The sequence below is a fragment of the Perna viridis genome, chromosome 10 (assembly GCF_037379345.1).
Source record: "Perna viridis isolate PV_CMFRI_1.1 ecotype Kerala chromosome 10, ASM3737934v1, whole genome shotgun sequence".
Classification (NCBI taxonomy): domain Eukaryota; kingdom Metazoa; phylum Mollusca; class Bivalvia; order Mytilida; family Mytilidae; genus Perna; species Perna viridis.
In genome coordinates, this window is record NC_142454.1 from 38,697,112 (window position 1) to 38,723,462 (window position 26,351).

At 33.7% G+C, this 26,351-nt stretch overlaps 1 protein-coding gene and 1 non-coding gene across 7 annotated transcripts in view; one reads left to right on the top strand and one right to left on the bottom strand.

Moving 5' to 3' along the window:
- The first annotated feature begins 368 nt into the window (after window positions 1-368).
- LOC148605686 (kinase D-interacting substrate of 220 kDa-like) overlaps window positions 369-26,351 on the top strand; it is a 51,310-nt gene continuing 25,327 nt past the window's right edge. Inside the window, exons 1-8 of one of the 6 annotated variants that reach the window (XM_088547515.1) lie at window positions 394-424; window positions 2,798-2,845; window positions 20,832-21,007; window positions 22,121-22,219; window positions 22,634-22,732; window positions 23,232-23,330; window positions 24,473-24,571; window positions 26,150-26,248. In XM_088547515.1, the coding sequence (XP_088403641.1) occupies window positions 20,846-21,007; window positions 22,121-22,219; window positions 22,634-22,732; window positions 23,232-23,330; window positions 24,473-24,571; window positions 26,150-26,248 (657 nt within the window). In that variant the 5' untranslated portion in view covers window positions 394-424; window positions 2,798-2,845; window positions 20,832-20,845. Of the gene's footprint in view, window positions 463-2,797; window positions 2,846-3,638; window positions 3,805-16,373; window positions 16,527-20,831; window positions 21,008-22,120; window positions 22,220-22,633; window positions 22,733-23,231; window positions 23,331-24,472; window positions 24,572-26,149; window positions 26,249-26,351 lie in introns of those variants that run through there. The other 5 variants (XM_088547518.1, XM_088547517.1, XM_088547513.1 and 2 more) reach the window with 5 other exon arrangements.
- On the bottom strand, window positions 12,484-12,555 carry Trnad-guc (transfer RNA aspartic acid (anticodon GUC)). Its single transcript has one exon. It is a non-coding gene; the product is annotated as a tRNA-Asp (tRNA).

Sequence of the window (26,351 nt, forward strand, 5' to 3'; positions counted from 1 at the left end):
GTCCCAATGGCATATGGTTTGAAAAAAAATAAAATATCCCACCTCAAGTTGTCTCCATTTATTTGACTCCTTGTCCAAACCTAATTGAAATTCTGAAGTTTTAATTTAAAAAAAAATAAATGAGACAAATTTTATTTACATTCAAATGTATTTCTACTATTTTAAGATATTTGTGAAAGGAGCACATCTTTATGTCAATTGAAGGGGTGTTTGTGTGTGGAAATTATGTGATTTTTCAACTCTTCTGGTTCTGATATTTCCCGAGGAAATAAGTCAGCGAAACAATCGTAGTCGATTTTTCAGTCGGAACTCTTCGGTTTTTCTCGTTACACCAAAGTGAAGGAAATGAGTATTTCCCATTGGCGGAAGTTACGTTTGACATGCTTCAATGCGCATCTGCTGCTGTTGAGTATTGTGACTGAATGTAGGTGAATTATATAGACTAAGATCCAATTATATCATGTACTTGCAGTGTATAGGTTCCACGTAGAATCTTTTGTCTGTCTGGTACTTTCAGTTGACCCATGAGTAGGAAAGATCCGTGTCCTGCGACATGTTCAATGGTTAGGCATGCGGTACTTCGAATTTTCCGGTGTCAGACTCGGATTAAGGGAAAATTTGTGTCATGCCCACTAAGGCAAAGTGATCTTTGCTGCACAGTCATTGTATTATATGGGTAGCCCAATGCCCTAGCAGGGCTTGTGCTACTTGGCGATAAGGGCTAAATAGTTGCCCTGGGATTGCTTATTTCGCCCTCGTACGACTCTAGTACAAGTGAAGTGGCACTCTCATTTTCAGATATCACCCATGATCCTGACTATTCTTCTTCCTTTAGTGGTATTTTGAGGAATGTTCCGTCTTCCAAAAATAAATCAATCCAAAATGACGCCCCAATAAATTGTGAAAATCTAAGAAATCTAATATGGATAATGGAGTCAGAGTGGGAAACCACCACTAGCCAGCTCGCCAAATATGAGTAGATATGTAATTTTGCAAGTTCTCATTAGCTTACACTCATCAATTTGGCGACCATCATTTGATTGGCAATTTCCAAGGAAAGTTAAGGAGCAAACAGGTTATTTAGTAAAGCATACCTTAACAGCATACATTCAAAATATGTTCCCTACATTTTAAGAAGTTTAGCTTGAATATGTCAAGTGAATTTTGGCATGATATGCACAATTTTATTGACTTGTAAAGCATTGTTTACGATCTGTCATTTTAATTTCCATTATACTGGATGTGCCAAAACCTATGCGACGGTCCAGATTACGTATTAGTATTCAAACGAAATTATCTTGGTAATTTAATATATGTTACCTTGCAAATTCGTTGTTTATTGTCAAAATTTAAATGAACAAGAAGCAAATGATAAACATTTTCTTGTTTCATAATGATGAATCTGTTGAAATATAACAGATCTGATGAAAATTTTTGTTTTGCAAGTGCAATATTTTTATTTATATTTCAGCAACAATTAAAAGGAATCAATATTCTTATTTGAAAATTTGCCTTTTTAAAAGGGGAAATTGTTTTTCAGTGAATGAGTAACTTGAGAAAAAAAAATGTTTTTTTTCAAAATCCCAACCCTATTGCCCCTTTCCCCTCGCTTTCAAAATGGTCGATAACTTTATAGCACTTCGACATACTTTATCAGTGATTGGGAATACCGTGCGCCTTACTTGCATTTCCTCTTAGAATGGTGCATTGAGTGACTAATGTGTTGCGTCATGTGCGCACTTCAGTTTCCATCATTGATGGTGGAGTGTTGTCCACCACTTGTAACAGTAAAAAAGGCATGAACGTGTCTTTTAACAATGTGTTTTTGGCTGCAGGCCGATGTTTTGATGGCCACTTTTTCGAGGGGATTTGAAGACCGGGGAATGAAACAGTACTTTGTCGATTTTTTTAATATTACATTTTCTTGATCCCTTATGCGTTTGAAAGAAAAATGAACATTGTTTTAAAGAATAAAAATAATTTGATAATAACAGAAAAGCATGGACTGGCAGTCCCATTTGAAATTGAAAATTGCTTAACCAGACATTATTAAGCTAGACCTAAAAGAGAAGAAATCATTTCAAAGCATAAAAATATTAATGATGGTAATTACCAGAATCAAACTGCAGTTGTTGTTGAAACTAACTTGGCAGCTGGACATGATTATGAACCCCCTATTGAAAATATTGATAATAGTGGAGTCATATTATCTGGTCCTGAAGCACCCCAAAAATGCAAAATCTAATTGCAGACTCCTTTTCTGTCATTTGTGATAAACTGCTTTAATCGCCAAGTTAGGGTCTAACTGATGGGGGATCTGTGGAATATGATAAAGCACTAGACAATACATCAGTATAAAAACTCAAACAACAGAAAAGAAAAGTGGTTTAATGTCACAATTAATTGACACGTTAATTGGTATCTCTTAATAAACATTTGATTTGCAGTGTAAATTGAAGTTTGTTTATGCTACATTTGGTCTCCAATATCTATTTCTAGCTGGCCTTAGCTGCTATTCCAAATTTTGTCCCATGATATTTTTTTAGAATGGCCCATTGAAATTGAAAATGTCCCATTGAATTGAAGTTTTAGCCGGTCAGATCAATTTGTACAGACACCAGAAATATTACAGTTCTCTACATATGGTGGGAATATTTTACACATACCATGTGACATAAGCAAAATTGAGATGCAACTGACAGCTGCAAATTCCGAACAAGTAAATGATTGCCTTTCCTATCTTAGAAAAGCTATGCTTCAATTTGGGTAATACAATCAGAGATATATTTTTTCCAAGGCAGGTTAGGTTCTTGACAACAGCAACAGCTGAACAGCGAAGAAACAAGTATGTACATGTACTTCATTTGTACTTCCACATTTTTCCCGAACTTTTTGAAAACATCATATTCACTTCTTTTAATTATTAAAAAAAATGTAGAAAGACTCAGAAACTATCAGAAAAGATGAACTTATTTTTATTGAAACATAATCTTAACCTATATCATGTGTATATTTTTATTTGTTTGATTTAAGGAAGGGATGAATTTTCTCTGTAAAGACAATCACTTTTTGTTACTTTCGGGACATGACTTTTTTTCGTTAGTATATTGGGGAACCTTAAGGGAAATTTAGATAGTAAACGTAATAATGGTAGGGGTCACACCGCTTTGGGGTGCTGGCTATGAAGTATTTTTAACCAGCTTTTCAATTCAGATGTTTAAGACAGGATATGGAATGAATATTATTTACCCCAGCTTGCAGTTGTTCTTGTTTTGTCATTCATATTTCATTACGATATGTGCAAATTTGTCTGGATTAATTTATCTCAATTGGTAATTCGGTGGAAAACTCCAATCATTTCTTTGATCTTCTTGTTTTATACTTGTAACTGAACCGGAAATTCTCCATTTAAGTGGAACATTTCTTGAGCTTGAGAAAAGTTTGTATTAACCGCTACAATATGTGTCAATAGAGTTTCAGTCTTGATTTGTCAGGCGTTTTTCTGTACAAATGTACATCATATACATATACATGTAAGTACAAGAATGAAGTATGCACAGTGGTGTGTTAAAAATTCAAAATGTTTGCATCTTAATCTGTTTTTATACACTCAACCAGGGCTTTCATTATCTTTTCAGTGAACAGGCTAAATAGAGAAAATGGACCGTCTACACCTTCAAATTGTATCAAAGGGGGAATAGGGCCCATTGTGATTTCAAACCGTCCATTTACACTGTCTACATTTTGACATTAGCCGGTTCTTAATGAAAACTCTACTCGTCTGTCTTGACGAGACTTATAAAGGTATACATTGAATATTATATACCATCGTAAGTTCCTCTGTTTTTCACACCTTTCACAATAACTCAAAAATGCTGCCCCCAGTTTTTGTGAAACTTTGATGAATTGTTTCTTTTTGTTTATGTGAACTCCCTTATGATTTTTCTCAAATTTCTGCTTAAAAGTGTTTGAGTTGCAGGACTTCATTTGTATAAAAATTGTGAGATAATATGTTTTCGTGCTATAACTAAAAAATCCTTGGTGTTTTACACATTTTTTCTCCTAAAAGGTCAAATAAAAATTTGAACAGGACGAATCTATTAATTCACAATTGAATTATACATTGTATGTAATTTTTTCCACTTGAATCGGTCAGACAGTAAATTGGCCTCCAGTCTGTCCCTAATGAAAATACTGAACCCATTCAGGAATGTCAGTGAAACTTTTGTGAATTGTTTATTTACATCGATGTTAGATTTCATTCAGTTTTTGTAAATTTCCAATTTTTACAATTTACACTGTAGGGTAATGGGACTTATAAAAAGAGGGATTTCAGTTTTCAGACTTTACAGTGTACATGTAACTCAGTAGTGGTTGTACCAATTTTCCTGAAACTTTTGAAAAAGAAAAGTGCTGGCATTTATCCATATTTTCTATGCCACCAGTAAATGCTGGCAAATACTGGTCAATTAAATTTACATATGTACCTCACTTGAATTTATATATTGAGCTGTCCTTTAGGTTAGTTTAATCTATGTTGTTAACTGGTCAATAGATTTCTTTCAAAGATAAAGTGAAACCTATTTAAACAAATTATTTTGAAGCTTTCTTTAACACTTTGATGTAAATTTATTACAATTATTTTTAGGGTGTTTTGTGATTGGGAAAAGATAAACCTCTTTAGTACTTGACAAAGTACTCATCAGGTGGCTTGTGGCTATCACTATTTTGGGTAGAATAGAAATTGATTTCTGGATTTTTTTTTTATTCTTTCCTACCCACGTCTTTTCAATCCACCTTGAAAAAATTAGTTTCTTGAAACTTGTTGTCTCCCGCCACTATATATTTTTACATTTAAGGGACATACATGTACATGTACATGTACGTAGAAGTACCAGTGTCCATGTGTTTGTCTGGTCACTCTTGTGAATACAAATCCTCAGAAACCTCTTGGTGGATTTTGTTCAAATTTTGTAGGATTGTTAGTCACCATTTTCACATTTTAAATTTCATTATACAATGTACTGCATGTATAAATTTCCTCAAAAAATTCAATTGACAAGTATTTGCCACTCGAGTCTTTTTTTTTTACTTGCTGGGTACATACATGTACCAGGGCTGGCAGGGGTGGATTTCACCTCTCAACCTTGGATGTAAGCTTTATCTTGAATTGTTATGAATGTCTGATACATAAAAAAGGGGGGATTTCCTATAATTGCACAATTATTAAACTTCAGAATGCCTCTAGCAATTTTCATGAAACTTTGTTGAATTTTGTTTTGTTTTTGTTTTTGGTTTTTTATTTATTTGTTATTATTGTCAATATTACATGTAAATCAAAATCAGACCTGTATCAAGTTTGAATTTTGTGTCCGTATATGCCACAATTTTTCAGGGTTGCAGTTGGACCTCTGTGATTTTATCTAGCTGCACTCTGCGAAGCATTTTATTTTCACCAGTGCTACTGTACATGTACAAAGTATCCATTGGATCCTTAGTTTTCAACAGATGGACAATAGTCATTCTAGTACATGTACAAAATGTACATTGTTACATACATATTTATGCACATGTAAACTGTCAATGGCTCTAAAGCATGAAATAATAAGCTCTAACACCATTTACATATACTGTTCAATTTAAAGTAATGCATTGCACATCTTCAGAATGCCATAGGCAAACTTATGTTTTGTTATGTTCTTACATGATTAAATACCACCTTAGTCAGTTTTTATATTGCACATCACCATATTTCTTTTGTTTGTTGCATTCAAATGAAGTCATCTGATTAATGATGATCAAATAGAATTTTTTTTTTGTAAACATTAGGCAGATATAGTCTGTTTGAGTTTTAAAAATCTTAAAAATTCATTTGGCAAATTATTTCAACTTTTTCTACTGCATATATTTTTCGATAGTTCATACGAAATCTGGGAAAAATGTTTAGAATTTTATCTCAACAAAAAAAACCTTTCCTTTTTAGGCTTAATGTTTACAATGTATTTAGATTTTTATATATTTATATTCTATTTTGTATGCTAAGGTTCAATGTATTGGATTGCTTTTTGAGTATTTAGGTACATACATGTACATGTAACTAAATAAGTCACTTTGTGACATCAACTCATTTGAATATCTTTTGAAGATGTCAGTTGACCATCCCAAACATGTATGTACACTTTGTAATTCTATATTGGCATCCATAGATATTCAAAATACTTGAAGTTATCTACATGTAGCTTAGTTACATGTATGTAGCTAAACTTATATTTACATCAAGTTCCAAGTCCAACATTCAAACAGGCAAAATTAAACAAAAATAGATTTTAAATTAAATTGCATTAATCCTAATGGAAATTTCTTAGGTCTGTTGAGATGTACATGTATAATGAACAGAGACATGAAACAGAGTGCAAGATGGAGAAATCTCAGACACAGTGGCCCTGGGTAAGACTTCAAGTTCTCTAAGCAGGCTCTTCCAAGTTAAAGAACTTCGAAATCTTACTTGAGGGTGTCTGAGATATCCTGGTCATGCATTTTCTAGTGATATTTGATTCTTTTTCATCCATGTCAGTGATCAATCACTGTCTGTATCCTGTACTAATGTCAGTGATCAGTCACGGTAAGTCTCTTTCTGCACTGTACCTAAATTGTTAAGCAAAGATTTTCAGTAGAGCACTGGTACTGGTGAGTAAAATATAAATTATGATGTACGTGTTTGTGGCATTTCTGCCGGCATTGATCCATGGTTAAAGAAAAAAATATGCAGTGTTAGAAACTTAATTTTTGGTCAACATAGACCCATCATAATTTCAAGTAGACCACACTGTACATTTCAAAGGAAATTGAGCCAATTTCTTCATAGACCTGCTTGATTTTACATACTCGGTCTGTAGGTCTACTGTTAATTTCTTTCACTGAATATGATGTGTGTTTCTTGCTACCCTACCTACATGTACACTATGTTTTTATGCCTATACCCTGAACATTTTATGGCTATTTTGGCTCAAGCACTGTTAAAATCAAGATTATTTCTCAATTTACTTGATGTAAAATGTTTTGGAAAAATAAAATAATTTCCCTACCTGTCTAGTAACCTACCTTATTTTTTCTTTGCTGGTAACAGGAAACAAGAGTATATTTTTTTGGCCTAAAAACTTTAAACTAATATAAAATCTATAACTTCCATTTACCTAATAAACAGCCCCTTTAGGAAAAATCTACTTGTACATGATCAAGGTAACATTGTACTGTCAACAATGTTAAGTCTTTCTTCAGTAACAGAATGATGCATGCATTAGTACATGTACTTTAAAAAATATCAGGAGAAAACAATTATGATGTCCTAATTATATACATCTTATTAGGTATATTTTATCAATAATGAAAAAAAAGTAATAATTTGTTACCAAAAAGAATAGAAGCATATACGTGTATCTTTAATAGGCTGAAAAATTGAGAAAAATTGGAATTGTGGTGTTACCACGTAACGAGAATAGGTATAGTATAGAGGCAGCAACCCCACTGGGATGAAAATGTCAGTCCAAGGCCACCAGTCTCCATGCTACAATGTACATGTATAAAACCTACATTATATGTGGGACAAAGTTTTACCTTATGCATTCACTGAAAAATTTATGATTAAAATAGCAAATTACTCTCTATAGTATATCCATACATTTAAGTACCTTTGTATATATCCTTTGCAAATGAAAATCATTCTGACAGATATCCATTCAAATGGAAATCATTTTGACAGACATCCTAGAGTTGTTTGTAAAAGTTGAAGTAATTGCTGATATCAAAAAACTTAATTCCTGAATATAGCTGAAATATTGCTACTCTAACGTTAAACCCCAACAGTCAGTCAATCATAAAAAACTTAAAAGTTTTGTTCACAATCTATAACATCCTTCTTCAAGTTAAAGCTACAATACTCAACAAGTTGATACACTATGTTTATGATCTTTTTTTTTTTTTATCCCCCCCTTTTTTCGGACGCAGTCAGTATAGTTTTGCTTTTTACCCATTGACCTTAAAGACTCTCTTCTATGGAAATGCAAGTCACCTGATCGCAATTCTGTTTCCCGATTGCAGGCCTTTCATTAAGAGGCGGTATCAGGTACTTTTACCCTTCTAAACTCCTGAAAGGTACCTCCTACAAAACAAAACAAAAAAATAATGAAATGAAAATTTTACAGTGTCAGCTATCTTTTTTTAAAGATAGTACTTGTTTATTTTTAGATTCATTTATCCTGCTTTTTTGTATTTTTTATCAATTACAGTCAAACCTGTCTAAACCAAACCTCTTTTCCATTTTAAGGAGGTAGACCTTGGGTAGGGGACATAACTCTTGAAATCAGTGATGTGTTTGCATCACATTCAATTTCACCAAAGCCTATCAAGCTTTTATATGAAACAGAATGAAATAAGTCCAAGTTACTTTGATGCTTACATGAGATTGGTGTTAAATGCTTAGTACAAACATTCCAATGACTTATTTGAGTTGTAATCCTTACCATAGGTCTACCTCCTTAATATTGATTCTGTTTAGACTGCTTTGCAGATTACCAGGGTTCAAAATACAGATACATTTCAACTTACAGGGATACTTTATAAAGTTTCTGATTTAGACAGGTTTCTTTCATTATTAAATTTTGATAGGTTTTACTGTAGAAGTTTGAAAAATTAATTGACAAGGGTGTTCCACTGATCTATCAGTGTAGGTTCTATGTATGTACACTACAGCTAACGACCATTTTGACGATGCTACTTGCCCACGATGGACAAATGAAGTTGTCCACGCTTTGCCCACCCTTAATGCCCATGGTGGACAGATGTCCACGTGCCCACCGTGTCATGTGGACAGTATAGTGTCCACGCCCACGGTATCCGATGGATGCGTGATAACCTGTTGATTTGATTTAATCCATGATCGGCAATTTATTACAATGTTCAAACGGTTGAGAAATAAAAGAACAATGTGTCAATCATTACCTTGACCGTGAGAATCAATTTTCTGTCGCGTATAATTGGCCTCAAGCCAAAATTGTGACACCACCAGGTGTTTACTTAGGAATTAATATAATAAGGTTTTTATATGAATTAAATGCTTTAAACTTTTTTTTTTTTTTTTTTTTTTTATTTGCTTAGTTTTTGTGTTTTTGTTTACCATTATTTAGTATCATCAAAATGTAAATCTGGATTAATCATCGGAAACCAAAGTTGATATAATTTTTAAAGAAATTCAAAAAGCCTTAATTTTATCATTTCCAGTTGCTACATGTATCATGTAATAATACTGTACACCTGACCTGTCACCAGATTGTTACGAATTGTAAATTACAATGTTCAAGAAAATCGAGTATTTTCGAACTCCTCATTTTACTAACAATCTATTTAACGCAGTTGTATTTTCTAAGTGAAAGAACAGATTTGAAGCAGACACGTGCAACTTTAACTTACGGTCTATAAATAACCAATTTCGATATCGTGTCATTTCAACAAAAAGCGGGAAGCATCGTTGGAAGGTAATATATGATCCAGAATTATTGAACCGCGTGCTTCATGAGTTTTCAAATGACTACGGATTTAACCGCGTATTATCCGAGCACACGTTAGACAACTGTAGTGATGGGTGAAAATTTCTCCTCTTAAGTTGAATATGCAGTTAGTTTTTTTTAGATTTAGCGCACCATAGACAATTGAACGACGTATTTCTTTCGTTTCTTTTTATTCACTTAGTTCAACAATTTTTACTACGTTTAGTTCCGTTATTTTATAATAACAGTAGCATACAAATTGTAAATTAAAATGTTCAAGAAAATCGAGTACTTGCGAACTACTCATTTACCTGACGGTTTTCGTACGTAATAATTCTAAAGAAAGAAAGTATTTTAAACCAATAACTATTAGAATGCTTTGAGTGTGTCAATTTCTTATGCGAATTTGATAAACGCCTTTGCAATGTCGTCGACCAATCAATGTGTTTCACGTTTTATCAAAAGATGTGTCCCTGTATTTTGAGCATCGTAAATTGACATTTCGTTGACACTGCAACAATTATCGATCGACGAACAACGTGCCTTACTTGCATAGATAATAAGAAGAGTAATTATACTTGAAACTATTTAAAATTCGACACCGTCATTCAAAAAACATGTAACTTTAAGAGACATATAGAAATGTAAAATTATGTTTTCATAAATTTTTCATACCGTTGACGTTAAATCATAACTCCATTTTACGAATCAGACTTTTTAATAAAAATTAATTTACATGTTATTCCCGAAAATCATCGCATATCAAGTTATTAATCAAAATGCACTTCGAAAATGGATTTCTTTTAAAGTGTTTTATTTTGAAATCTCGTATTTTTTAGAATCTTCTGAAACTTTATTCCAAAAACATTACTTTCATTTTCAAAATATCCATTGTTAGTTTATGAATATACAAATAGGTGAATGACACAAGGGCAATCGTATTTTTATTTCAATAATTAAATGTACAGTGTTCTTGTAAAATCATGCTCAATACAAGTATTTTTTTTAAATTTTAGTAAACATAATAATCTTGTAAAGTATTTGTGATTTTCATATCATAGCCACCTAGAAATAAAATTAATCAATGTGTTTACAACGTTAACTTAATTAACTTAATGCCTTGGAGACCTTCAAAATCATGAATAAGGAATGTCCTGTATTTTTGCAAGATCTGGTTATTATTAAAAATAGTAATTATAATTTTAGGTATAAGCTGAGGTGAGCCGGCCAAAAACTACATCTTTTGGCAAAAAATCTTTTAGATACGAGGCGGCACAGGTTTGGAACTCTTTACCAAATGAGGCCAGATCACTTACTTCCTTTACCCAGTTTAAGACCTATATAAGTAGTTGGTGTGGAGGCAAAAAATGTAATTGCACTGCTTGCAAGTTTCAACCTGTGCTGTCTCGTGTCTGATTCCCCAGTTTCTGATCTGATCATGGTTTTATAATTGAATATGATATCTGAATTTTAATTATGTCTATAGCCCCGTGCAGGTCCGGGTGTTAAAAGCATGCAGCAGCGCCAAACTTGTCGTAAAAGGCGACTAAATAGTGCTCAGAACCCTAGCCGGGGGCTAGGGTGCTTTGCCCACAGAGCAACTGGGATGTGTGCCCCAGGTGGTGGAATGGAGTACCCCTGGCGTGTTACATGCTGGGGTTGTCAGGCTATAATACGGAAAACCTGACTGCAAACCATAGTGGTGCACCGTGTTGGGAAAGATGCCACGTTCCTCGCACGTTAAAGAACCCTACTGTGGTATTCTCCCGGAGTAGGAACCATAAGGCTCCGCCACAGGAGGCTAAATTGCCCGACCCTACCCACCTCTCACTATTTCCAGTGGCAATCATACTTTGTCGACCCCATTGTCCTTGTGTCCCATCTCTTTTTCATTTGATTATCATTTGATGTTCATTTTATCATCAATTTCATGTCCATCGTCTGAATATAGCTGAAATATTGCTGCTCGGACGTTAAACCCTAACAAACAAACATAATTATGTCTTTAGCCTTATAAAGTGTGGTTCCCCTGACTTAAGGATCGGTATACAGAGTGGTGCTTACTGCCTGGTACTTGATCCTTCTGTCTGGAGCACCATACCTTTCTATGGTTAGTATATGTTTTACTACATATTATTTATAATAATTATGTATTTTGTATGATGCCATGTATTGTTTTACTGTTTTGTACATTTTATAGTCGGTTAAAGAGCTCATAAAAGTCGTGTTGATTTGTTAAAATGTATATATGTGCCGACTCTAAATAAAGTTTACTTACTTACTTAATTAGTCGAATCAGTATTATCTGTGTAACGTCACTACTCAATATCTGAGCGTGCCACACTCAGCCAATATACAGGAAGTGGTGGATTAACTGCTAATTAACGAGAAGGAATTGTTTAATAATATTTAGATTTAAGAATATAAAGAAACCGAATTTAATGTTTTATGATCACAGAAGCGTATTAGGGACATCCAAAATTATATTTTTAAATCAAAATTTCGCCATTAAAAATCCCTTATAAAATAGTGTTAGAATCCCCTAGATATATAATCTGATAAAAAAATAAATTCTTCTATGAATTTTACGACTAACTATATATAGAATAAATTAAACTAATCGGTATCTTTATTTACACTGCTGTGTCGACTTAGTAGGCCCTTTTTCTGAAAATCACCAATACATTTCAGTAGTAAAACGGGACAAAATTGAGTTTGAAATTTTCGTATTTTTGCGTTATTTTGCCTTTCACCTGTAGTTATTGAAATGAATACATATTAAATTAATCATAGTAGAGAGTATTATTCAAATTTTAACATATTTAAAATTCGTGACGCCAGCCCACAGTCGTTTCAATTTTATTTTCAAATTTCATGAAGGTTGCACTCAACGTATATCTCGTTTATTTTCTTGATGGTTGATGACCAAAAAAAATATGTCCTCCCCGGCGGGGAATCGAACCCCGGTCTCCCGCGTGACAGGCGGGGATACTGACCACTATACTACCGAGGACTTGAAGGATGAAGATAATTTTAAGTACTTAAACTTCAAAGGACATAAGGGATGCAATGTTTCCCGCCCAATGAATAATTATGCTTAACGTTTTAAGCAGTATTTTTCGTCTTTTTTGTAAGAAGACTATAACATTGGAGTGGATATGTCTAAACAACAAAAATAAAAATATAGAGACATGCTAATAGTCGGTGGCATTATATCTACTAAAATTGCAGAAGAGACAGTCTAAGGGCCTGTGGCGCGACGGATAACGCGTCTGACTACGAATCAGAATTATTAATACTCCTCAATCTTAGTACACACGTGCACGAAGTTCTAATCGTGATTAAATCTCCTCTATGAATACGTCTTCTAAGGTACATGTAATACATGTAAGTGTCGTTAGCTAATTCGCGCCGGTTAACTGTCCAGTTTCATTTCATAATACTTTAAACCACACCCTCAATATTCCTATAATTTAATTACCTGTCAATCAACGTTACTGCATCTTTACTGAAAACCATACCCTTGACATTTTATTTAATTGATTACCTGTCAATGAAAGGTCCGAGATAGAACACCTGCATCTTTAGCCACCGTGAGAAATTCATAGCAAAATAATGCAGTGCCGTAAAAGGGGATGCTGTTGTAAATAGATTCATCTTCGAAAGGAACTGCACATCCAATCTTAGCTGATATTCTTTAAGAATTTTAAATATTATAAGCAGATGGAGGGTGCACTTTTTCCATCACATGGTCGTTATTAAAGTTTTTTTTCTCAGAATTCATCTTACAAGATTAGTTGTTGTTTCCAAATTCATACAAGTTATGTTGAACTATTCAGTATTTCTGAATATATTTTAATCCAACAAGTAACACTTGATTAACATTAAATCAAAAAATTCTTCTATAACACAATATATTTTTTGACAAGTGATAGGGCTACACTGTATTAAAACCTACCGCTACCGTTAATTGTTTAATTGTCAATTAAAGAGATCAAATGACACCTATCAAAGGTTACCACGATTTCCTGAATTGATTCCATTTGTTGGTAAATGCTCACGCTTCTCTGCTTTAATCCCGCCCACAGGTAATTGATGACTGTCAATTAAAAAGAAGCTCTATTGACACCTGTGAAATATTGTTACCGATAATTCATACAATTAGATACTTGGGCCGGTGGGAACGTGTCCAAGGGTGGACACAAATTGTCCACCATTGCCCACGCCCACCGTGGGAAAAGGGAATCGTCAAAATAGTCGTTAGCCGTAGTGTATATACTGTAAAGTCAATTTACAAGGGTGTTCCACTGATCTGTCAGTGCAGGTCCTATGTATTGTATGTGTATACTGTAAAGTTAATTGACAAGGGTGTTCCACTGATCTATCAGTGTATGCCTTATGTATTGTATGTACATGTATATACTGTAAAGTTAACTGACAAGGGTGTTCCACTGATCTATCAGTGTAGGTCCTATGTATTGTATGTATATACTGTAAAGTTAATTGACAAGGGTGTTCCACTGATCTATCAGTGTATGCCTTATGTATTGTATGTACATGTATATACTGTAAAGTTAATTGACAAGGGTGTTCCACTGATCTATCAGGCCCCGTGCAGGTCCGGGTGTCAAAAGAATAGGCCTGCAGCAGCGCTAAGCTTGTCGTAAAAGGCGACTAAATAGTGCTCAGAAACCTAGCCGGGGGCTAGGCGCTCTGCCCACAGAGCAACTGGGATGTGTGCCCCAGGTGGTGGAATGGGGTACCCCTGGCATGTTACATGCTGGGGTTGTCAGGCTATAATACGGAAAACCTGACCACAAACCATAGTGGTGCACCGTGTTGGGAAAGATGCCACGTTCCTCGCACGTTAAAGAACCCTGCTGTGGTATTCGATAGGAGTAGGAACCTTTGCGCTCTGCCACAGGAGACTAAATTGCCCGACCTTACCCACCCACCCCCTTTTTCTAGTGGCAATCAAAATTTGTCGACCCTGTTGTCCTTGTGACCCATCCTTTTTTTTTATCATTTCATGTTCATTTTATCATCCATTTCATGTTCATTGTCTGAATATAGCTGAAATATTGCTGCTCGGACGTTAAACCCCAACAAACAAACAAACTGATCTATCAGTGTATGCCTTATGTATTGTAAGTACATGTATATACTGTAAAGTTAATTGACAAGGGTGTTCCACTGATCTATCAGTGTATGCCTTATGTATTGTATGTATATACTGTTAAGTTAATTGACAAGGGTGTTCCACTGATCTGTCAGTGTAGGTCCTATGTATTATATGTATATACTGTAAAGTTTATCGACAAGGGTGTTCCACTGATCTATTAGTGTATGCCTTATGTATTGTATGTACATGTATATACTGTAAAGTTACTTGACAAGGGTGTTCCACTGATCTATCAGTGTATGCCTTATGTATTGTATGTACATGTATATACTGTAAAGTTAATTGACAAGGGTGTTCCACTGATCTATTAGTGTATGCCTTATGTATTGTATGTACATGTATATACTGTAAAGTTTATTGACAAGGGTGTTCCACTGATCTATCAGTGCAGGTCCTATGTATTGTATGTACATGTATATATGGTAAAGTTAATTGACAAAGGGTGTTCCACTGATCTATCAGTGTATGCCTTATGTATTGTATGTACATGTATATACTGTAAAGTTAACTGACAAGGGTGTTCCACTGATCTATCAGTGTATGTCTTATGTATTGTATGTACATGTATATACTGTAAAGTTAACTGATAAAGGGTGTTCCACTGATCTATTAGTGTATGCCTTATGTATTGTATGTACATGTATATACTGTAAAGTTAATTGACAAGGGTGTTCCACTGATCTATCAGTGTATGCCTTATGTATTGTATGTACATGTATATACGGTAAAGTTAATTGACAAAGGGTGTTCCACTGATCTATCAGTGTATGCCTTATGTATTGTATGTACATGTATATACTGTAAAGTTAACTGACAAGGGTGTTCCACTGATCTATCAGTGTATGCCTTATGTATTGTATGTATATACTGTTATAATTGTTTGATTTTAAGATAAACATCCATATTAAAGTCCTTTGGCAAAGTTCTTAATTCATGAATTTTTTTTTTATGTACTATGTAAATTGAATTATGAAGGTATCATTAAAATAATGACAATATTGCCAAGGCTGTTGATTTGTATCAGACAATGGTGTTTATTTTAGGCCAAGGAAAAAAATATGTGGAGTTTATCAGTGCTCTCGAATCTTAGTAAATTTTTGTTTGTCATGGAAAAGTTAAGCATGAAATTTGATTTCCAAGGGGGAAATTTTAATTGCCATGGGGCCAGGTCATACATTTTTGTAGCTTTTATAATGACCAAAGACCTTTAAGAAAAAGATTTATACATGTAGGAAAATATACATTAAAAAACAGTGGTGCATACTGATATGTGTCTAAAAAAAATCTCTAGAATATACTAGGCATCTAGCAAGTTGTAGATTTTTTAATTACTGTTCAAATTGTTGATGTACATGTACATGGTAATACATTGTACATGTAGTTCGAAAGGAAGGTGCATGCTTAAGTCCGACCTAGAATAGTAATGAAACTTTAACAGGTTTTACATGTGTGTTAATTACATCTTGATTTTGAAATTCATTGCGTGGTGACTTTATAATTCAAGTAGGTTTCATACATGTAGTTAATTTTTGTGTTTTTGCTTATAAAACACAGAAATAACTTTGTTTTGCCTTGTACAGAACTTGATAGATATTATCACTTGCTGAGGACATGTATGTTTGATATTCAGAACACAAGCCTAGGTGAATTATATTTGTAAACATGACCCTGCTGTTTGAACTCCGATTTGTATTTTGTAAGGACATGACATTTTACATTAAGAAGGATTGATTACAGAAGTGGTGTAATTTCTAAATCTCATACCTACTTGGATGTGATGGATCTTGTAGCTGGTCTAACTGGTCTGTACATTTCATAATAGGGTATAAAACTTCTTTGCTGGGTTCACTAGGTTCAAATGTATTTGCAGATGTTTAATTTCAAATATTAAAATTTATTTTAATCAAATTTTGAATACATGTACATGTATTCTTTGATTTTTCTACTCTGTGAAATACATGTAATTATATGTAAGACATGATACATGTAAGTAAGCATTCTTCAAGTTGAAAAATTTTGGATACACAGTAAGAGATTTTACTTCTATCATTATGTATTATATAATTACCATTTGTTGTATGTAAATTTTACCGATTTTGAGGCAAAAAAGTGTGCCAAAAATTTTGTAAATTGTAATTTACAAAGATGCTTTGTGGTGCACTGAAAGTAAATATTTCTAGAATTTATTTTGGTGTTTTTAGAGTGCTAAAATATGCCAAAGTAAGTACCCTGCTAAATTAACTGCTATTCAGCAATAGATCAGAATGTTTTTGGTTTTTTTTTAAAAAGAGTTTGTGGCTAAGAAACCAAAAATTTATCTGTAATTAAAGGGTGGTGAGGTGAGGAATTATAAACGATTTTTTTATGCCCCCAGACAAACAGTCGTTTACCACTGTCCGTTTGTCCATCCAGTTGGATTACACATGATCATGGCTTGTCCATCTGTCTCCTCATACAGTTTTTGAACTACATCGAAAATATTTTACAGGACATTTCTACACATGATGAAGGTGTGCAGGGCCAAAGGATTTTGATTTTCGTGAAATATTGCGGAAATTGGTGATAGTTACACTTAGTCATTTTACTCAGAAATATATGGATCATGGCTTGTCCGGCTATCTCCTCATACAGTTTTTGAACTACATTTAAAATATTTTACAGGATATTTATACACATGATGAAGGTATGCAGGGCCAAAGGATTTTGATTTTCGTGAAATATTGCGGAAATTGGTAATAGTTACATTTAGTCATTTTACTCAGAAATATATGGATCATGGCTTGTCAGTCTATCTCCTTGTACAGTTTTTGAGCTACATCTAAAATATTTGACAGGATATTCATACAAAGGATGAAGGTTTTCCAGGCCAAAGGATTTTGATTTTCGTGAAATTTTACTGAAATTGGTGCCAGCTGGTTTTTTGTCAATTTTACACAAGAAAATGACTTTTCCAATTAAAAAGGAGAGGTGTGAACCCCCTGCACCCCATTGGATCCACTACCGTTTTCCGTCATCTGTACATTGTATGTGTATATGTGTATTGAGTACCAGTCCATATGAAATTCAGACGCTGTCCATATTAAAGTGATTCATGGTGAAGACAATCCCACCGAACAAACAATGCTTTTTCAATCTACACATGCTATATTTTTACGTAACAGTTGTCCTTTCCATATGCAGATCTGTACTTTTGAGAAAATCGTACATTTTTCTCCCACTAAAATCAACCAAATTGAACAAAATCAATAACGATAACTCTTGCGAAGTGCTAATTTCATGTGCAATCTACTTAAATTTTATCTGAAAAGCACAACACCGAAATGGAAAACTATGGCTGGTTATGTGGTCTGTAATTGATTCTGAATAGGGTATGTAAGTCTCGTCATGTGACACTGTGATTTCACAAGAATGGGTCCTAGTCTACCATTCAAAAGCATAGAGACTTGTCATTTAGAGAGCGTTGAGTAACAGTGTTGAGGGAAAAACATCTTTGTGTAAAAAATATCAATAAAAAATAACAAATATCTATTTCTACATGATAAAGGTTATTAAGAGAAAACATAAAATAGGTTTTTTATTGTTAATACAGCGTTTTGAGTTTCCCTGGAAGTAAACAATAAAATGCAGATTAGTCTTAGGTTTTCCATACGTTCTGTGTCGTAAATTCCAGAAAAGAAAATGAAACTAGAATGAGACTTACATACCCTATAGGAAATAAAAGTAATGTTGGTAGATTTTTGACATGCATGAATCACATCCTGCCTGATCTTTATTTAGACTGCTACTTAATTTCTCTCTTGTACCAATAATTCATCAATAGTTCTGTTACATACATGTACATACAACAATGTATTATTTATTGATTATTGTTTGATGTCCTATGGCAGGTAATTTATTATTTAGAGGAAATAATTGAAAATATTGGCAACAGTTGCATACATGTATATGTATTAAGTAAAACATTCATACCCATTTATACACCTGATCTAATTAATTTTCATTTGATTGTACAAGGTGCAAGTCTATAATTTCAGCTCACAGCAGGGTTTGACACTAACTTCATTTGTTTGGTGGTCAATGGGACTACTTCAGACTAAAATAGGTAGTCCGCAGAAGGCAGTGAGGTTTCTGTTCTTAAATCTTATTAAAAATAAGGCCAAATTTAGAAAGTCCATAGAACTACCATGGAAATTTTTTAAGGAGTCCTCCTTAAAATTAGGGTGGCACAGGGATACTAGACTACTGTTAGTGTTGATCCCTTCACAGAATTGTTGAAGTAGAATTTATCAACAAATGCAACAGTCTATGCCAAAAAAAGTTTGTATCTTTCTAAGTTTGGAAGGAGCATATAGCTTTGCTGACTTGAATCTTCATTTTTAGTGTGAATTAATACATCACAGTGTACTGTGGTTTTGTCTAATAAGGAACTGTGTGCTTGGTACATGTACATATACTACATGTATCTATTAAAAAACTTTCAAAACCTTGTGAAAAAAATCTTCTCATGATTTAAGGATTTACAAATATTCAGATCCTGGATGCATTTGGCACAAACATGTGTCAAATGACATCTTTTTCAGTTTAAATTACTCGAAACCAAAATAAAAATTAATTGTATTACGTATTACATGTACATGTTCATTGTAAGACAAAATGTTCATGTAGTCTATTCGTTTTCATTGCAATATCACTTGACTGATAACTTGAACATTGACCTAGTTTTAATATATCAAGTGGTCATGTGTCTTCTTAAGTTTGATGAGTTTTCAATCACCAACCTCTGTAAGAATCAGGCAGTTGGTGAAACACGGTCAGTGATCGGGATTAGAGGGTCTATATGCCATAAACATATCACATTCCAGCTGAAAATGTCCCATTGAATTCTCAAAACTTCAATCTCAATCATTACATGGTACAAAATAACCCACTACTTTGACAATGCAAGTCCAGATTTTCCAGATCAGTTTGGTAGAATGGGATACAATTTCATTGAATTCACGTGCACTGTAAGTGAACATTTCAAGGGCAGATAAGTCAGTCTAAAACCTTAGGTCTCACTAACCACTTTTAATGTTTCCATTACTTTACCTGTTAAAAAAGTAATTTTCAAAGTTTCACTGTGAATTCCCAGGACAAATGACATTTAAAGTTGCATACCGTTGCAAAATTCAGAAAATAAGGCTTCCAAAATCATTATGCTAATGGTACGATATTTATAGAAATTCTTCACAAAATTTACTTGAATAAATAATACTGAAAATCCACATTTTTGCCTGTTCTGCTAACTGACAGCATGGAGACAAATTACTCACACATGTAAACAACATTCATACATTTTTGTAGTTAATTACATATATGATTTTAAAGTACACATCCTCAGCTTTATGTTGACTACTTTTAATCATAACAAACACAAATAATGCACTTACAATGCATATGTCTAGGTTCAATGTGTTTCTGGTACTACATAGGGGGTGGCCATTTGACCTGGAAGTGGTTAGTGAGACCTTAGTTTTCTAACATTCTAATGAAAAATTTCCAAACATACACAGTGATGCAGAGATCAGATAGCAGTCATTTGAAATAAGTTCTGAAAGTCTCCTTTGTCTGATTGGTGGAATTTTGACGTGGTGATTTGTTTGGATTTTTTTTTTCATTTTTTCTGATTCTTGCAAAGACTTAATTTAATTAAACTATGCAGTACTAAAGTGATGGAAAGAGCTAATCCTGGTTGTACACAAGGTTCACCACCTTAAATTTTAAAAATTAACCATGAAACCATATTTTATAACCAAATACATGTAAATATTGAGGACAAAATTACATCTTTTTTTTTCTTTTGAAGTAGAATATAGTCTTAGACAGTAAAATCAGATTTGTGGACCTCTAAAATGTTGAGACTTAGGTTAGATATTTCATTTACATGTATTATGAATATGATACATGGGTTGATTTGTATTTTTTATATGTGGTGATTACTGTATACATGTAAAATGTACATTGTACATGTACATGTACAATGTAGTACATGTACATGTACAATGTACAATGTACATCAACTAGTTTTCTTCTCTGTCATTTATAACTCATTACGATTTCTGTTGCAGAATGATGTAGCCCTATGCCTGTTCTTGTAGAACAGATACCAAACTACAAGGAGCGGATCATCACGATGGGGACGTTAAAGACGCAGATGTTATGGGATAGTATACGGAAAGGGGATTTATCTGCTACCGTGACACTCCTTGAGAATGGGAATATTAATTTAGAGGAGAGGGATGAGGTCTGTATTATATAACATAACGTTATTGGAAACCTGGATATTGTTGGGCAGTTTTAATATCCTCATGGCTACAAAATTTAGATGGGATATTGGAGAACACTTCTGTCTGTAACATCTATGTGTACATTCTTGATGCTGTACAAATTTTTACCAAATTTTTGTACATTCATTGTATTCCATATAAATATGGAGACCCCAAAACTATGGAGATCCATTTTTTATTTTGAATTTCCCACCATTCAAACATTTAGTATTGTATTTAGAAAACTTGTATGGGAACTTACACATTTTGATGGCTTTTTACCCTTTAGTCACCTTTCTCAGACTCAGGTGCCCCCTTTCCCCTTAGTACATTTCATATTTATTTGCAAACAAATATATAATGATGGAAGAAACTAACCGTCTGCAGTGTTCTAGGATTCCTATTTCCTGTTGTCTGGTGCAAGTGAACTTTGGGTCAGGGAAAATTAGGTACTTAGTTACACTTTCCTGTGGCAAGTTGAAAACTTCATATGCTGTAAGGATTTGTTTTGTTAGGAAAGCAGTCATTGACTGTGGGAAAGTTGATTTTATATGGATTTTTCCCAAGGTAACCTCAATTTCTGAAAAATTGTAGAACACTGCATCTGTTCAAAATTACAAATTCTAAAATCTGTATTTTCTTATTTTACTATTTTCGGATCGAAAATTATTGTTTTCGCATCACGATCATGTTGACTTCAATGGAAGAAAAGAGATCTAATGACAAGCGCTGATAGAATTGTGATGACTGAAAAAGCAAAACAAAACAATCATGTTTTCTAAGGAATATAACTAAATTCTGCAGAAATAAATTCAGAAATAATTGCCACAGGTCAGGAAAGTAAGGACTTGTTTTCATCATACCCAAACGTTAAAACTGACTTCCCCACGGGTAACCAAAGGACTTTCCCGACCTGAAAATTCAGTTGCCATGGGTAACGGGTAATGGGAATCCTAGAACACTGTATAAGTCTGATAGTAAGTACATTTTTGTAACTGCTCCAAAAAAGTGTGTTGCTCAGTTAAATGCCAGATATAAGATACCCTTAAACTAATGATTGTACATTACATGTATTTATTATTGTTTTACAGAATGGGCAGACATTTCTTATGCTAGCCTGTGAGTTAGGAGAGATAAACATTGTCAGAGAGTTACTGGATTCCAGTGTTGATGCAAATGCAGTAGATAATGTAAGACATATATATGTTCCACAAGGAATCTGGGTATCAGATTTTGGGTATTAGACTCTTTTTTTTTTTTTTTTTTTTTGGGTGGGGGGGGGGGGTGTGGATGCTATATGAAGGATACTTTTAATGGATCTATATATCTAAAATCACAAGCTTGAAGCAGTCATTTCATTAGATGACATTATAGATACCTTATAAACCCACAGGAAATGATAGTACGGTTGGCCATTTAGGGCCTATGGCTATGAAACTGAAAGGACATTGAAAGAAAATAATAGTATATTATAGTCATAATTCTATTTCTGAATCTTTTGATACTCATTCAGACCTATTTGAAATGATACGTTTAATCATCATTTGCACTGTTTGCAATTAGGAAAGATTTTTTTTTTTAACTAATTGTGATTTTTATTTCAGGAAAAATGGTGTGCTCTTTTGTGTGCTGCCAAAGAAGGCCATCTAGAGGTAGTGATAGAGTTGCTTGAGAGAGGTGCTAACATTGAGCATAGGGATATGGTAAGGTTGGAAAAGTGGAATATCTCCACTTAATTAATGGACATGTTCATGCTTGTGTACGCCATTGAGGAGCATAGTATAAATAGTTTTTTTTTTCCTGTTGTTACACCCCTGCTCAAAAAGTAAGGTGTATATAGTGATCATGCTGTCTGTTCATTCACCTGTCTCTAGGTTTAATCCGCAAATTTTTCTAAAACCCCTTAATGGAATTTGATGAGACTTCCACCCATTCCTTACCACATGACACCATAGTGCACCTCCTATTTTGTATTTCCTTCTGAAAAACTTTTGGGGTTCTTACATGGTTTCTATGAGGGAAGTGGGGATTTCAACAAGGAAGCATTGCTCAGGTTTTGTACTGAACTCTTCTGAACTTAAAGAAAACTATATTGTTTCTATGGCATCAAAAGGTCATTTGAAGAAATAATTGGGGCGGAAGGGGATGAGAATCTAGGATATTTTTTTTTATTTTGGCTTTAATGATTATTTTTATTTCCAGAGTGGATGGACACCATTGATGTGGGCATGTTATAAAGGGAAGTCACTGGTTGTACAGGAACTGATAGAAAGGGGAGCTAACCCTAATGTCAAGGCTGAGGTAATATGTCCCTCTATTTATTGACCATATCCATTTTCATGACATGTCAAAATTCAATTTGATAATGAAATTTGTGTACTGTAAATCGTGAAATTTTTGCAGCAGTTTTATTTTTGCTATTTTTACGTCAAGATCCATAATGCGAATAATAAACTAAAGCAAGTATTTTCTTCTGAGAACATTACAGTACAATTTGATGAAAGATCATGGATTTAAAAATTTGCAAAAGGAGATTTATAGGAGAAAGTGCAAAAAAATAAAAAAAGACGGTTTAAAATTTTGCAGTTTACATTATGTAGGTTTTGTTAAGATATACGTGTAATTGTTATAATCTTTGGAGATTTGAAATGTACTGAAAACAGATTAATTTTTGCAGTTGGTAATTTTTCGTAAATTCTGTCCAGTGAGCATTTTTACAGTTTAAGGAGGTAGACCTAGGGTAAGGGACACACCTCTTACAAATCATGGGAACGTTTGTATTCACCATTTCACATCAATGTCATGTAAGCATCAAAGTAACTTTGACTGATTTCATTCTGTATCAAATGAAAGCTTGATAGCCTTTGGTGAAATTGAATATGATACAAACATATCACTGACTTCATGAGTTATGTCCCTTACCCTAGGTCTACCTCCTTGAAAAATGATTAGTGCTACCTAGTCAAGTCATCGTAGTGTTGAAAATACAATTTTGTGTGCACTGTTTTTCACTCTTTTCAGTCCACAGCAGAAATAGCAAAAATTAGCATACTGCAAAAATTAATACATATACAGTAATGGCCTGACCTAATCACAAAAATCTCGAAAAATGGAATTGAAAGAGCTGTGATTGTCCTTTATGGCATTTAAGCATTTACACATATGACTGATTCTATTCAGTATTTTTTTGAGTTGTGTATTATTTGTTATGCTGAAGATCTGTACATCATTGTTGTCTGATATTTTACTCTTGTGAATGGTGGTCATAAGATTGTTCCTGTCACTTCTGAGATATAAACACCTTTGTAAAATTTCTCACTAGTCATATCATTTTAATAGCATAAGAACATTTATTTTTATAACTAAAAATTTTGAAAAATTGTTACTGTTCAAGTGAAATAACAATTCGTTTTGGGTCCCAGTTTTTATAATCTTCTTTCTAGTTTGGTGTGTCTTGTCTCTCCTGGGCAGCTGGAAGAGGTCACACAGAGGTTGCCAAATACCTGATACAAAAGGGTGCTAAGGTCAATGCAGCTGACAAGGTAGGTCGTTGCTATAGAAAAGAAAGCTAACATGTCAGAAAACATACCAGCAGTTCATTGTCAATTTTACTGCTGCAGATTATTAAGTAGCAGTCTTTGTAAGAATCATGCAAATTCTGTAAAATGTAATACACCTAAAAAATGGCTACATATTTTTAATTTTGTTTTTAAGTTGCTTTATAGGTCAACATGATGAAATGTATAATTATTCATTCCAATCTGTCTGTTCTTAGGAGATAATCCACATGGAAAATCCAATTGTTTTTATGGTATTTTAGTGTCATTTACAGAGTTATCTCTCTTAATTTTGAATTCTACAATACATTCTATATAATTTTTATCTCCTATGAACAAGGGTAATATGAAAGGCCACATGTTACTTTCTGTTTACTATGACATTTTTAAGAAAATATCAAAAATAAACATGTAGGCTTTCCAGTCATGAATCACATTTTGCTTGATTCTTATGTGGAATGCTACTTAATAAATGAAAGAAGTTCATAATCATTTCATTAACCCTACAATGATAAAGTTCAAAATGTATTAAGTGTCAGTCTTTGTAAGAATCAAGCAGTGGGTGAAACATGGTATGAAAAAAAACATCATTTGTTAGTGTAGTTTGACTATTTGCATGATCAGAATCAAGGAAAAAGACAAGATTTTCCATATCATGTTGCTGGATTGAGATATAATTTCATTGATATGCACTGTAAATGAACATTTAAAGGGCAGATAACTCTTCTGATTTTTCCTATTCTGCCTGATTCTTACAAAGACTTAAACTTAATGTTCATACAGAGGTATTCATTTTTTATTTGCTCCTGGTAAATTATAAGAACATTTCTCCAATATTGAGACAAGTTTTGATATGACATGTATGAATTTTTTAACACAGCCAAGGTTCAGTTGCTATTGGCTTTATCCCACTATTCGATTCATTTTGAGTTTTGTCAGAATCTCCTATGAGAAAATTATTGACCTTCAGACATAGTTTAAATTTACATTTTACTGTCTTGAGGCAAGAACTAATTCAACCCACTCTGTTATAGGAATATTATAAACATGGAATTTTAGACAGGTTATTACTGAATACAGGTGGTTGCTAAGACTGATCTCCTGCACAGAAAGTATACTTGCTATTTCAAAGCATAACACATCTGCTAAACTCAATGTTAAGTCCCTTCCCTCTATGTGAATTAGTACAGTACACGAAAAACACACAGATTTGTAATAAGAAGTGCTCATGCCCTGTCTCAGACTGAAAATGGGGGCCTATAAGCTAGAAGAGTGATACATAGTGAATCAAGGTACAGTTAAAGGTCTTCTGAGGAGATCGGATATGTTTCTAGAAAAGCAGAGGACGCTTACCCTACCCTGGTCCATGCTCCCAGCTTTTAGTGGAGTCAAAGTTGCTGATTTACTTTTGTTACTTTGTATGTATTAATGGTTATTTTATGTCCTTTGTTGTGTGTGTGTTTGTTTTCCATGTCTGGTCTTTGTCCCTGGATTACATTCTTTTGATTTCTGCAAGAACTTGGTTCCCTTGATTACTCTTTGACTGTATTTGTTACATTTCAGTATGGTACGACAGCATTGATATGGGCCAGCAGGAAGGGAAACCTGGATGTTGTTACTGCTCTACTGGAGGCTGGTGCTAGTGTAGAATCTGTTGGCATGGTAACCATTTGTACTCTTGACATTGCCAATTTAAATAGATTACCATGTGAAAGTCAGGCAAATGGTGATCAACCTAAACTTATTTACAAATCTTTTTTTAACT